The 15,506-nt window shown below is 40.3% G+C and overlaps 1 protein-coding gene across 1 annotated transcript in view; it reads left to right on the forward strand.

Moving 5' to 3' along the window:
- LOC135524824 (actin remodeling regulator NHS-like) overlaps window positions 1–15,506 on the forward strand; it is a 128,944-nt gene that overhangs the window by 65,125 nt on the left and 48,313 nt on the right. Inside the window, 3 exon segments of the mRNA XM_064952673.1 lie at window positions 8,107–8,243; window positions 14,764–14,808; window positions 15,018–15,086. Of these exon segments, the coding sequence (XP_064808745.1) occupies window positions 8,107–8,243; window positions 14,764–14,808; window positions 15,018–15,086 (251 nt within the window).

The raw sequence follows: 15,506 nt of genomic DNA on the forward strand, positions 1-15,506 counted from the left end.
GTGGATATAGTACAGTAGTATAGTACAGTAGATGCAGTATGGTGACAGATTTAGTACAGTAGATTTAGTGCAGTAGTGTGACAGTAGATATAGTACAGTAGTATGGTGACAGTAGATATAGTACAGTAGTATGGTGACAGTAGATATAGTACAGTAGTATGGTGACAGTAGATATTGTACAGTAGTATGGTGACAGTAGATATTGTACAGTAGGTATGGGACAGTAGATATTGTACAGTAGGTATGGGACAGTAGATATTGTACAGTAGATATAGTATTGCATTATGGTGAGATAATGTACAGTAGATAATGTACAGTAGATATATTAGATATGGTATAGTATAGTGTGTATAGTATAGTGTGTGGTGACAGATATAGTACAGTAGTATGGTGACAGTAGATATAGTACAGTAGTATGGTGACAGTAGATATAGTACAGTAGTGTGGTGACAGATAGTACAGTAGTGTGGTGACAGTAGATATAGTACAGTAGTGTGGTGACAGATAGTACAGTAGTGTGGTGACAGATAGTACAGTAGTGTGGTGACAGATAGTACAGTAGTGTGGTGACAGATAGTACAGTAGTGTGGTGACAGATAGTACAGTAGTGTGGTGACAGATAGTACAGTAGTGTGGTGACAGATAGTACAGTAGTGTGGTGACAGTAGATATAGTATAGGAGTGTGGTGACAGTAGATATAGTATAGGAGTGTGGTGACAGTAGATATAGTACAGTAGTATGGTGACAGATAGTACAGTAGTGTGGTGACAGTAGATATCGTACAGTAGTATGGTGACAGTAGATATAGTACAGTAGTATGGTACAGTAGTGTGGTGACAGTAGATATAGTACAGTAGTATGGTGACAGTAGATATAGTAGTATGGTGACAGTAGATATAGTACAGTAGTATGGTGACAGTAGATATCGTACAGTAGTATGGTGACAGTAGATATAGTACAGTAGTGTGGTGACAGTAGATATCGTACAGTAGTGTGGTGACAGTAGATATAGTACAGTAGTGTGGTGACAGTAGATATAGTACAGTAGATATAGTACAGTAGTATGGTGACAGATAGTACAGTAGTATGGTGACAGTAGATATAGTATAGGAGTATGGTGACAGTAGATATGGTACAGTAGTATGGTGACAGTAGATATAGTACAGTAGTATGGTGACAGATAGTACAGTAGTGTGGTGACAGTAGATATAGTACAGTAGTGTGCTGACAGTAGATATCGTACAGTAGTATGGTGACAGTAGATATAGTACAGTAGTATGGTACAGTAGTGTGGTGACAGTAGATATAGTAGTATGGTGACAGTAGATATAGTAGTATGGTGACAGTAGATATAGTACAGTAGTATGGTGACAGTAGATATAGTACAGTAGATATAGTACAGTACTGTGGTGACAGTAGATATAGTACAGTAGTATGGTGACAGTAGATGTAGTACAGTAGTGTGGTGACAGTAGATGTAGTACAGTAGTGTGGTGACAGATAGTATGGTGACAGTAGATATAGTACAGTAGTGTGGTGACAGATATAGTACAGTAGTGTGGTGACAGCGATAGTGTGGTGACAGTATATATAGTGTGGTGCCAGTATATATAGTGTGGTGACAGTATATATAGTGTGGTGACAGTATATATAGTGTGGTGACAGTATATATAGTGTGGTGACAGATATAGTACAGTAGTATGGTGACAGTAGATATAGTACAGTAGTATGGTGACAGTAGATATAGTACAGTAGTATGGTGACAGTAGATATAGTACAGTAGTATGGTGACAGTAGATATAGTACAGTAGTATGGTGACAGTAGTGTGACAGTAGATATAGTACAGTAGTATGGTGACAGTAGATATAGTACAGTAGTATAGTACAGTAGATGCAGTATGGTGACAGATTTAGTACAGTAGATTTAGTGCAGTAGTGTGACAGTAGATATAGTACAGTAGTATGGTGACAGATAGTACAGTAGTGTGGTGACAGTAGATATAGTACAGTAGTGTGCTGACAGTAGATATCGTACATTAGTATGGTGACAGTAGATATAGTACAGTAGTATGGTACAGTAGTGTGGTGACAGTAGATATAGTAGTATGGTGACAGTAGATATAGTAGTATGGTGACAGTAGATATAGTACAGTAGTATGGTGACAGTAGATATCGTACAGTAGTATGGTGACAGTAGATATAGTACAGTAGATATAGTACAGTACTGTGGTGACAGTAGATATAGTACAGTAGTATGGTGACAGTAGATGTAGTACAGTAGTATGGTGACAGTAGATGTAGTACAGTAGTGTGGTGACAGTAGATGTAGTACAGTAGTGTGGTGACAGATAGTATGGTGACAGTAGATATAGTACAGTAGTGTGGTGACAGATATAGTACAGTAGTGTGGTGACAGCGATAGTGTGGTGACAGTATATATAGTGTGGTGCCAGTATATATAGTGTGGTGACAGTATATATAGTGTGGTGACAGTATATATAGTGTGGTGACAGTATATATAGTGTGGTGACAGTATATATAGTGTGGTGACAGATATAGTACAGTAGTATGGTGACAGTAGATATAGTACAGTAGTATGGTGACAGTAGATATAGTACAGTAGTATGGTGACAGTAGATATAGTACAGTAGTATGGTGACAGTAGATATAGTACAGTAGTATGGTGACAGTAGTGTGACAGTAGATATAGTACAGTAGTATGGTGACAGTAGATATAGTACAGTAGTATAGTACAGTAGATGCAGTATGGTGACAGATTTAGTACAGTAGATTTAGTGCAGTAGTGTGACAGTAGATATAGTACAGTAGTATGGTGACAGTAGATATACAGTAGTATGGTGACAGTAGATATAGTACAGTAGTATGGTGACAGATGTAGTACAGTAGTATGGTGACAGTAGATATAGTACAGTAGTATGGTACAGTAGTGTGGTGACAGTAGATATAGTACAGTAGTATGGTGACAGTAGATATAGTAGTATGGTGACAGTAGATATAGTACAGTAGTATGGTGACAGTAGATATCGTACAGTAGTATGGTGACAGTAGATATAGTACAGTAGTGTGGTGACAGTAGATATCGTACAGTAGTGTGGTGACAGTAGATATAGTACAGTAGTGTGGTGACAGTAGATATAGTACAGTAGATATAGTACAGTAGTATGGTGACAGATAGTACAGTAGTATGGTGACAGTAGATATAGTATAGGAGTATGGTGACAGTAGATATGGTACAGTAGTATGGTGACAGTAGATATAGTACAGTAGTATGGTGACAGATAGTACAGTAGTGTGGTGACAGTAGATATAGTACAGTAGTGTGCTGACAGTAGATATCGTACAGTAGTATGGTGACAGTAGATATAGTACAGTAGTATGGTACAGTAGTGTGGTGACAGTAGATATAGTAGTATGGTGACAGTAGATATAGTAGTATGGTGACAGTAGATATAGTACAGTAGTATGGTGACAGTAGATATCGTACAGTAGTATGGTGACAGTAGATATAGTACAGTAGATATAGTACAGTACTGTGGTGACAGTAGATATAGTACAGTAGTATGGTGACAGTAGATGTAGTACAGTAGTGTGGTGACAGTAGATGTAGTACAGTAGTGTGGTGACAGATAGTATGGTGACAGTAGATATAGTACAGTAGTGTGGTGACAGATATAGTACAGTAGTGTGGTGACAGCGATAGTGTGGTGACAGTATATATAGTGTGGTGCCAGTATATATAGTGTGGTGACAGTATATATAGTGTGGTGACAGTATATATAGTGTGGTGACAGTATATATAGTGTGGTGACAGTATATATAGTGTGGTGACAGATATAGTACAGTAGTATGGTGACAGTAGATATAGTACAGTAGTATGGTGACAGTAGATATAGTACAGTAGTATGGTGACAGTAGATATAGTACAGTAGTATGGTGACAGTAGATATAGTACAGTAGTATGGTGACAGTAGTGTGACAGTAGATATAGTACAGTAGTATGGTGACAGTAGATATAGTACAGTAGTATAGTACATTAGATGCAGTATGGTGACAGATTTAGTACAGTAGATTTAGTGCAGTAGTGTGACAGTAGATATAGTACAGTAGTATGGTGACAGTAGATATACAGTAGTATGGTGACAGTAGATATAGTACAGTAGTATGGTGACAGATGTAGTACAGTAGTATGGTGACAGTAGATATAGTACAGTAGTATGGTGACAGTAGATATTGTACAGTAGTATGGTGACAGTAGATATTGTACAGTAGGTATGGGACAGTAGATATTGTACAGTAGGTATGGGACAGTAGATATAGTATTGCATTATGGTGAGATAATGTACAGTAGATAATGTACAGTAGATATATTAGATATGGTATAGTATAGTGTGTATAGTATAGTGTGGTGACAGATATAGTACAGTAGTATGGTGACAGTAGATATAGTACAGTAGTATGGTGACAGTAGATATAGTACAGTAGTATGGTGACAGTAGATATAGTACAGTAGTATGGTGACAGTAGATATAGTACAGTAGTATGGTGACAGTAGATATAGTACAGTAGTATGGTGACAGTAGATATAGTACAGTAGTATGGTGACAGTAGTGTGACAGTAGATATAGTACAGTAGTATGGTGACAGTAGATATAGTACAGTAGTATAGTACAGTAGATGCAGTATGGTGACAGATTTAGTACAGTAGATTTAGTGCAGTAGTGTGACAGTAGATATAGTACAGTAGTATGGTGACAGTAGATATACAGTAGTATGGTGACAGTAGATATAGTACAGTAGTATGGGGACAGATGTAGTACAGTAGTATGGTGACAGTAGATATAGTACAGTAGTATGGTGACAGTAGATATTGTACAGTAGTATGGTGACAGTAGATATTGTACAGTAGGTATGGGACAGTAGATATTGTACAGTAGGTATGGGACAGTAGATATTGTACAGTAGATATAGTATTGCATTATGGTGAGATAATGTACAGTAGATAATGTACAGTAGATATATTAGATATGGTATAGTATAGTGTGTATAGTATAGTGTGGTGACAGATATAGTACAGTAGTATGGTGACAGTAGATATAGTACAGTAGTATGGTGACAGTAGATATAGTACAGTAGTATGGTGACAGTAGATATAGTACAGTAGTATGGTGACAGTAGTGTGACAGTAGATATAGTACAGTAGTATGGTGACAGTGGATATAGTACAGTAGTATAGTACAGTAGATGCAGTATGGTGACAGATTTAGTACAGTAGATTTAGTGCAGTAGTGTGACAGTAGATATAGTACAGTAGTATGGTGACAGTAGATATAGTACAGTAGTATGGTGACAGTAGATATAGTACAGTAGTATGGTGACAGTAGATATTGTACAGTAGTATGGTGACAGTAGATATTGTACAGTAGGTATGGGACAGTAGATATTGTACAGTAGGTATGGGACAGTAGATATTGTACAGTAGATATAGTATTGCATTATGGTGAGATAATGTACAGTAGATAATGTACAGTAGATATATTAGATATGGTATAGTATAGTGTGTATAGTATAGTGTGGTGACAGATATAGTACAGTAGTATGGTGACAGTAGATATAGTACAGTAGTATGGTGACAGTAGATATAGTACAGTAGTATGGTGACAGTAGATATAGTACAGTAGTATGGTGACAGTAGTGTGACAGTAGATATAGTACAGTAGTATGGTGACAGTAGATATAGTACAGTAGTATAGTACAGTAGATGCAGTATGGTGACAGATTTAGTACAGTAGATTTAGTGCAGTAGTGTGACAGTAGATATAGTACAGTAGTATGGTGACAGTAGATATAGTACAGTAGTATGGTGACAGATGTAGTACAGTAGTATGGTGACAGTAGATGTAGTATGGGGACAGTAGATATAGTACAGTAGTATGGTGACAGTAGATATTGTACAGTAGGTATGGGACAGTAGATATAGTATGGTGACAATATAGTACAGTAGTGTGGTGACAGTAGATATAGTACATTAGATATAGTACAGTAGTATGGTGACAGTAGATATAGTACAGTAGTATGGTGACAGTAGATATTGTACAGTAGGTATGGGACAGTAGATATTGTACAGTAGGTATGGGACAGTAGATATTGTACAGTAGATATAGTATTGCATTATGGTGAGATAATGTACAGTAGATAATATACAGTAGATATATTAGATATGGTACAGTAGGTATAGTAGATATGGTACAGTTGATATGGTACAGTTGGTATAGTAGATATGGTACAGTTGATATGGTACAGTTGGTATAGTAGATATGGTACAGTTGATAGGGTATAGTAGATATGGTAGTTGGTACAGTAGATATGGTACAGTTGATATGGTACAGTAGGTACAGTTGATATGGTACAGTAGATATGGTACAGTAGGTATAGTTGATATGGTAGATATGGTACAGTTGATATGGTACAGTTGATATGGTACAGTTGATATGGTACAGTTGATATGGTACAGTAGATATAGTTGATATGGTGTAGATATGGTACAGTAGGTATAGTAGATATGGTACAGTTGATATGGTACAGTAGGTATAGTTGATATGGTACAGTTGATATGGTATAGGTATAGTAGATATGGTACAGTTGATATGGTACAGTAGGTATAGTTGATATGGTACAGTTGGTACAGTAGATATGGCACAGTAGATATAGTTGATATGGTGTAGATATGGTACAGTAGGTATAGTAGATATGGTACAGTTGATATGGTACAGTAGGTATAGTTATGGTATATATGGTACAGTAGATATGGTACAGTAGATATGGTACAGTTGATATGGTACAGTTGATATGGTACAGTAGGTATAGTTGATATGGTACAGTTGATATGGTACAGTAGGTACAGTTGATATGGTACAGTAGGTATAGTTGATATGGTGTTGATATGGTACAGTAGGTATAGTTGATATGGTACAGTTGATATGGTACAGTAGATATAGTAGATATGGTACAGTAGGTATAGTTGATATGGTGTAGATATGGTACAGTAGATATAGTAGATATGGTAGGTATAGTTGATATGGTGTAGATATGGTACAGTTGATATGGTACAGTAGATATGGTACAGTAGGTATAGTTGATATGGTGTAGATATGGTACAGTTGATATGGTACAGTTGATATGGTACAGTTGATATGGTACAGTAGATATGGTACAGTAGGTATAGTTGATATGGTGTAGATATGGTACAGTTGATATGGTACAGTTGATATGGTACAGTTGATATGGTACAGTTGATATGGTACAGTAGATATAGTTGATATGGTGTAGATATGGTACAGTAGGTATAGTAGATATGGTACAGTTGATATGGTACAGTAGGTATAGTTGATATGGTACAGTTGATATGGTACAGTAGGTATAGTAGATATGGTACAGTTGATATGGTACAGTAGGTATAGTTGATATGGTACAGTTGGTACAGTAGATATGGCACAGTAGATATAGTTGATATGGTGTAGATATGGTACAGTAGGTATAGTAGATATGGTACAGTTGATATGGTACAGTAGGTATAGTAGATATGGTACAGTAGATATGGTACAGTAGATATGGTACAGTTGATATGGTACAGTTGATATGGTACAGTAGGTATAGTTGATATGGTACAGTTGATATGGTACAGTAGGTACAGTTGATATGGTACAGTAGGTATAGTTGATATGGTGTTGATATGGTACAGTAGGTATAGTTGATATGGTACAGTTGATATGGTACAGTAGATATAGTAGATATGGTACAGTAGGTATAGTAGATATGGTACAGTTGATATGGTACAGTAGATATAGTTGATATGGTACAGTAGGTATAGTAGATATGGCACAGTTGATATGGTACAGTTGGCACAGTAGATATGGTACAGTTGGCACAGTAGATAGTGCTATTTTACTTACACATGAAGGTACCTATAATAATTTCTGATGGAAAAAAAAAACAAATGGGGGAAAAAAAATTGGTGGATATAGCATTTTGGAAATCCTCTCCACATGTTTTGCTGTTTTCATTGTGTGTGTGTGTGTGTGCATCAGATTACCAGCTGAGACAGCAAGCGAGCAGCAGAAGACGCAAAGTGACCATCGCTGTCTCTGTGGCACCCCCTATGCCCACGTACCCCTCACCACACTCTGCCAGGAGGAGACCGCAGAGGGGCTGGAGCATGACTGCGGTAACACAACTTCCACTCATATCAACTACCAACTTATGGATAACAGACATATATTTACAGACAATATCTATGATAAAGCCTCTCGGTGCCACAGCATTTTGAGTCATCTGTTTCCTCGTCTGATGACCAGGTTCCATCCTCACAGGGACTGCTGTCAAATCAAATTGTATTTGTCTTAATGTGCCAAATGCAAAATTTCACCATACAGTGAAATACTTTCTTATAAGCCCATAACCAACCATTAAGGTGTTTGTCTGTGCGCATTGTACCCCCTTTTTCTCCCCAATTTTTGATCACGTCTCACTGCTGCAACTCCCCAAACGGGCTGAGGAGAGGCGAAGGTGGAGTCATTCCTTCCTCCTGGGCCCATTATGGGACCCCCTGGGAACAGCCTGGGAATGAACCCGGGTCTGTAGTAACATTCTATTGTGCTGAGATGCAGTGCCTTAGACCTCTGAGCCACTTGGGAGGCCGCTGAGATGCAGTGCCTTAGACCTCTGAGCCACTTGGGAGGCCGCTGAGATGCAGTGCCTTAGACCTCTGAGCCACTTGGGAGGCCGCTGAGATGCAGTGTCTTAGACCTCTGAGCCACTTGGGAGGCCACTGAGATGCAGTTCTAGGAGAAATAAGAGTTAAGAAAATATTAACGTTTTTTTTAATATATACACATTTTATGTAGTAACACAAAATAGTAATAACGACGCTATATACAGGGGGTGTCGGTACCGAGTCAATGTGCAGGGGTGCAGGTCAGTCTATGTGCAGGGGTGCAGGTCAGTCTATGTGCAGGGGTGCAGGTCAGTCAAGGTAATATGTACATACGTCACTTGAAGTTCTCTCCTTTCTTTGGTTCTCCATCGACGTGTCTGTGGTAAGAACCTGTCAGTCCTGAGGTCGACTTTCCAGTTTGATATTTTTTGTCGCTATAAATTATATATATTTTTTAATCGCATTTACTTAAGTATTCAGACCCTTTACTCAGTACTATGTTGAAGCACCTTTGGCAGCAATTTCAGCCTCGTCTTTTTGGGTATGACTCTACAGGCTTGGCACACCTGTAGATCCTCTCAAACTCCGTCAGGTTGGATGGAGAGCATCGTTGCACAGCTATTTTCAGGTCTCTCCAGAGATGTTAGATCAGGTTCAAGTCAGGCTTTGGCTGGGTGTTACGCACGCCTCTAGGAAGAGGGGAACGCAACACCCTGCTACAGAGAATTTACTGTTTACTAGGAATTTATTCCGTCACACGGTATTATGGGGAAAAGGGGCTGGACAGAACCAAAGCAAAGAAAGGAAATGTCAAAGCCCCCCTCCTACCTGCCTACCCACTACTTACCTGCCTACCTACTACTTAGTGCCTTGCGAAAGTATTCGGCCCCCTTGAACTTTGCGACCTTTTGCCACATTTCAGGCTTCAAACATAAAGATATAAAACTATATTTTTTTGTGAAGAATCAACAACAAGTGGGACACAATCATGAAGTGGAACGACATTTATTGGATAAAACTTTAACAAATAAAAAACTGAAAAATTGGGCGTGCAAAATTATTCAGCCCCTTTACTTTCAGTGCAGCAAACTCTCTCCAGAAGTTCAGTGAGGATCTCTGAATGATCCAATGTTGACCTAAATGACTAATGATGATATACAATCCACCTGTGTGTAATCAAGTCTCCGTATAAATGCACCTGCACTGTGATAGTCTCAGAGGTCCGTTAAAAGCGCAGAGAGCATCATAAAGAACAAGGAACACACCAGGTAGGTCCGAGATACTGCTGTGAAGAAGTTTAAAGCCGGATTTGGATACAAAAAGATTTCCCAAGCTTTAAACATCCCAAGGAGCACTGTGCAAGCGATAATATTGAAATGGAAAGAGTATCAGACCACTGCAAATCAACCAAAGACCTGGCCGTCCCTCTAAACTTTCAGCTCATACAAGGAGAAGACTGATCAGAGATGCAGCCAAGAGGCCCATGATCACTCTGGATGAACTGCAGAGATCTACAGCTGAGGTGGGAGACTCTGTCCATAGGACAACAATCAGTCGTATATTGCACAAATCTGGCCTTTATGGAAGAGTGGCAAGAAAAAAGCCATTTCTTAAAGATATCCATAAAAAGTGTCGTTTTAAAGTTTGCCACAAGCCACCTGGGAGACACACCAAACATGTGGAAGGTGCTCTGGTCAGATGAAACCAAAATTGAACTTTATGGCAACAATGCAAAACGTTATGTTTGGCGTAAAAGCAACACAGCTCATCACCAGGAACACACCATCCCCACTGTCAAACATGGTGGTGGCAGCATCATGGTTTGGGCCTGCTTTTCTTCAGCAGGGACAGGGAAGATGGATGGAGCCAAATACAGGACCATTCTGGAAGAAAACCTGATGGAGTCTGCAAAAGACCTGAGACTGGGACGGAGATTTGTCTTCCACAAGACAATTAACCAAAACATAAAGCAAAATCTACAATGGAATGGTTCAAAAATAAACATATCCAGGTGTTAGAATGGCCAAGTCAAAGTCCAGACCTGAATCCAATCGAGAATCTGTGGAAAGAACAGAAAACTGCTGTTCACAAATGCTCTCCATCCAACCTCACTGAGCTCGACCTGTTTTGCAAGGAGGAATGGGAAAACATTTCAGTCTCTCGATGTGCAAAACTGATAGAGACATACCCCAAGCGACTTACAGCTGTAATCGCAGCAAAAGGTGGCACTACAAAGTATTAATTTAAGGGGGCTGAATAATTTTGCACGCCCAATTTTTCAGTTTTTGATTTGTTAAAAAAGTTTGAAATATCCAATAAATGTCGTTCCACTTCATGATTGTGTCCCACTTGTTGTTGATTCTTCACAAAAAATAGTTTTATATCTTTATGTTTGAAGCCTGAAATGTGGCAAAAGGTCGCAAAGTTCAAGGGGGCCGAATACTTTTGCAAGGCACTGTACCTACCCTCTCCTGCCTACCCACTACTTACCTAACCTCTCCTGCCTACCCACTACTTACCTAACCTCTCCTGCCTACCCACTACTTACCTAACCTCTCCTGCCTACCCACTACTTACCTAACCTCTCCTGCCTACCCACTACTTACCTAACCTCTCCTGCCTACCCACTACTTACCTAACTCCTGCTCCCACTACTTACCTAACCTCTCCTGCCTACCCACACTACTTCCTGCCTACCTAACCTCTCCTGCCTACCCACTACTTACCTAACCTCTCCTGCCTACCCACTACTTACCTAACCTCTCCTGCCTACCCACTACTTACCTAACCTCTCCTGCCTACCCACTACTTACCTAACCTCTCCTGCCTACCCACTACTTACCTAACCCCACTACTTACCTAACCTCTCCTGCCTACCCACTACTTACCTAACCTCTCCTGCCTACCCACTACTTACCTAACCTCTCCTGCCTACCCACTACTTACCTAACCTCTCCTGCCTACCCACTACTTACCTATTTTAGCACCACCTGGTGCCCTAACCAAAATACAGGTGGTGGTCCACCCAGGTCTTACCTAGTGTGCCTAGACAGTGAATATACTATGGGTATATGTATGCCCGTGGGCCTCTTGCCTAAGCTCTCCCTAGGTGCCTTCCCCTTATCCCCTGGGAACAAATGAAACAATATTATTAACAATTTCACAAACACAGAGAAACACAGGACATCAAGGCATAGGCTCTGACAGCAACAAACTCACACAGAACATACCAAAGCTGCTCCCATCTACAACTAACATAGTACATACCAACTGCCTGAGAAACAACCAACATATGCTATAACCAGCCTCCTCTCTCAGCAATCATCTTTCTGTAATGACCTCCCAGCAGTGATCCCTCTCCTGAACAACAGAACACTGGCTTTTATAACTGGAGAAGGAGTCTAATGGGATACAGCTGTAACTTGACGAGTGGGCGGGGTCAGCTCCAATTAGCCATGGAGTCGACCAATCAGCTGCTTGGGGGATGTCAGGAAGCCATCTCCTGAAACACACACTCAAATACACAAACTACAACACAGAAACTGGGGAACGTAACACTGGGCCACTCAAGGACATTCAATTACTTGTCCCGAAGCCACTCCTGCGTTGTCTTGGCTGTGTACTTAGGATTGTTGTCCTGTTGGAAGGTATACCTTCACCCCAGTCTGAGGTCCTGAGTGCTCTGGACAAGTTATTTAAAAAAAATCAAGGATCTCTGTACTTTTCTCCATTCGTCTTTGCCTCGATCCTGACTAGTCTCCCAGTCCCTGCCGCTGAAGAACAGCATGATGCTGCCACCACCATGCTTCACTGTAGGGATGGTGCTAGCTTTCCTCCAGACGTGACGCTTGGCTTTCAGGCCAAAGAGTTCAATCTTGGTTCCATCAGACCAGAGAATCTTGTTTGTCATGGTCTGAGAGTCCTTTAGGTGCCTTTTGGCAAACTCCAAGCGGACTGTCATGTGCCTTTTACTGAGGAGTCGCTTCCGTCTGACCGCTCTACCATAAAGGCCTGATTGGTGGAGTGCTGCAGAGATGTTTTTCTTCGGGAAGGTTCTCCCATCTCCACAGAAGAACTCTGGAGCTCCGTCAAGAGGTACCATCAAGTTCTTGGTCACCTCCTTGACTAAGGCCCTTCTCCCCGGATTGCTCAATTTGGCCGGGCGGCCAGCTCTAGGAAGAGTCTCGGTGGGGGAGGCCACTGTGCTCTTGGGGACCTTTAATGCTGCAGAAATGTTTTGGTACCCTTCCCTAGATCTGTGCCTCAACACAATCCTGTCTCGGAGCTCTACGTACAATTCCTTTGACCTCATGGCTTGGTTTTTGTTCTGACATGCATTGTCAACTGTGGGACCTTATATAGACGTGTGTGAGCCTTTCCAAATAATGTCCAATCAATTGAATTTACCACAGGTGGACTCGAATCAAGTTGTAGAAACATCTCAAGGATGATCAATGGAGACATGATGCACCTGAGCTCCATTTCGAGTCTCATAGTAAAGGGTCTGAATACTTGCGTAAATAAGGTATCTGTTTTTTATTTTAAATAAATTTGCCAACATTTCTAAAAAATTTATTTTTGCATTGTCATAATGGAGGAGTGGCTTCAGGACAAGTAATGGAATTTCCTTGAGTGGCCCAATGTTACGTTCCCCAGTTTCTGTGTTAGATTGAGGGAAATGTTTGATTTAACCTCTTACATCTATGGGGGCGCTATTTCATTTTTGGATGAAAAACGTTCCCGTTTTAAACAAGATATTTTGTCACAAAAAGATGCTCGACTATGCATATAATTGATACCATTCGAAAGAAAACACTCTGACGTGTCCAGAAATACCAAGATATTCTCTGTGCGTGCCCTAGAACGTGAGCTTCAGGCAAAACCAAGATGAGATGGCATCCAGGAAATGACAAGGATTTTTGAGGCTCTGTTTTCCATTGTCTCCTTATATGGCTGTGAATGCGAGAGGAATGAGCCTGCCCTTTCTGTCATTTCCCCAAGGTGTCTGCAGCATTGTGACGTATTTGTAGGCAGATCATTGGAAGATTGACCATAAGAGGCCACATTTACCAGGTGTCCGCCCGGTGTCCTGCGCCGAAATTGGTGCGCAAAAGTCACCTGCCAGTATTTTTCCATGCGATACAGAGAGGAAAGCAAGCTTCCACGAACTGCATATCAATGAAGAGATATGTGAAAAAACACCTTGAGGATTGATTCCAAACAACGTTTGCCATGTTTCGGTCGATATTATGTAGTTAATCCGGAAAAAGTTTTACGTTGTAGGTGACTGAATTTTCGGTTCGTTTCGGTAGCCAGACGCAATGTAGAAAACGGAACGATTTCTCCTACACACAGACGCTTTCAGGAAAAACTGCGCATTTGGTATGTAACTGAGAGTCTCATTGAAAACATCAGAAGCTCTTCAAAGGTAAATGATTTTATTTATTTGGTTATCTGGTTTTTATGAAAATGTTGCGTGCTAAATGCTACTCAAAATGCTATGCTAGCTTTGCATACTCTTACACAAATTAGTAAATTTCTATGGTTCAAAAGCATATTTTGAAAATCTGAGATGACAGTGTTGTTAAGAAAAGGCTAAGCTTGAGAGCAGACGCATTATTTTCATTTTATTTGCGATTTTCAGAAATCGTTAACGTTGCGTTATGCTAATGAGCCTGAGGCTTTAGTCACAAACCCGGATCCGGGATGGGGAGTTTCAAGAAGTTAATCCATTTTAGAATAAGGCTGTAACAAAACATCGAAACAGTCAAGGGTGGAGACATTTTCCGACTGCACTGTACATGTGCGTTCCACTTTCATCAAGAAAATATATGTTTAACAAAACACACAAAAAGGTTGTGAATCAGTTTCATTTTTCCTTTCCAGATGCAGTGGTCTGCATGTGTGAAGTCACAATGTATTCTATTTCATCCTGAAATGCAGCGTTTCTTTGTTCAGTTCTGTTGAGTGGATGCATGTGAATGACAACATATGAATGTATGCCTGTACCATGCATGTTTCTCCTCTCCAGCGGCAGGGGAAACCATTCAACGATCAGCAGCTAGAACAGACCAAGGTAACAGGAAAGAAGGGTTACTCATTTGTTCCATGGGTTTGAACTCTGCATCCTGTTCATTTGCTCCTCAGTCATTTATGGGTCTGGGAAATGTCCTGAGATTTCCTTTGTCCCCAGTGTATTGTGGTTCAATAACCCTTCAAATGTCTGAGTCTGAATCCATTTATATTTCTTGATCATTCATTCATTTTGTCATCCTCATGTTGTAGTTTGACAGCCCCGCCCCCCGCTCCTCCTCCCTCACCGAATGTTGCCACTTCTCTCCCTGGAGCAGAAAGGTATTGGTCCATGTCACCTCATCTCTCCTCCTCCTCTCCTGTCTCTTCTCTGTGCCTGTTGTGATGTTCTAACTCTAGAATGCTTCTCAAACATTCTTTCAACATTCCTATTCTATGCTGTTTGTTTCCTCCGATTCCAACCTGGTCAGAATTATAAACTGCCGACTGTAAACAATCAATCTCTGCTGAGTAATCCTTCTCTTTTACACAGTTGGACCCATTTTAAATGTTCACAGAGCAGACTGTTGTTTTCCTAGTTCCTGTAGAGTCAGATACAGGTTGTAGAATAATAGTCACTGCAGCTCAGATGTCAAATATGTTTGGAATGTGTGTGTCGCATACGAGGGATCCAACCTGTTAGAGTCCCAGCAGCCTGGGGTTCCATAATGACGGCGTTCTCTCTGTGATTACCCATCATGC

This window comes from Oncorhynchus masou, chromosome 31, assembly GCF_036934945.1.
Source record: "Oncorhynchus masou masou isolate Uvic2021 chromosome 31, UVic_Omas_1.1, whole genome shotgun sequence".
Lineage (NCBI taxonomy): Eukaryota > Metazoa > Chordata > Actinopteri > Salmoniformes > Salmonidae > Oncorhynchus > Oncorhynchus masou.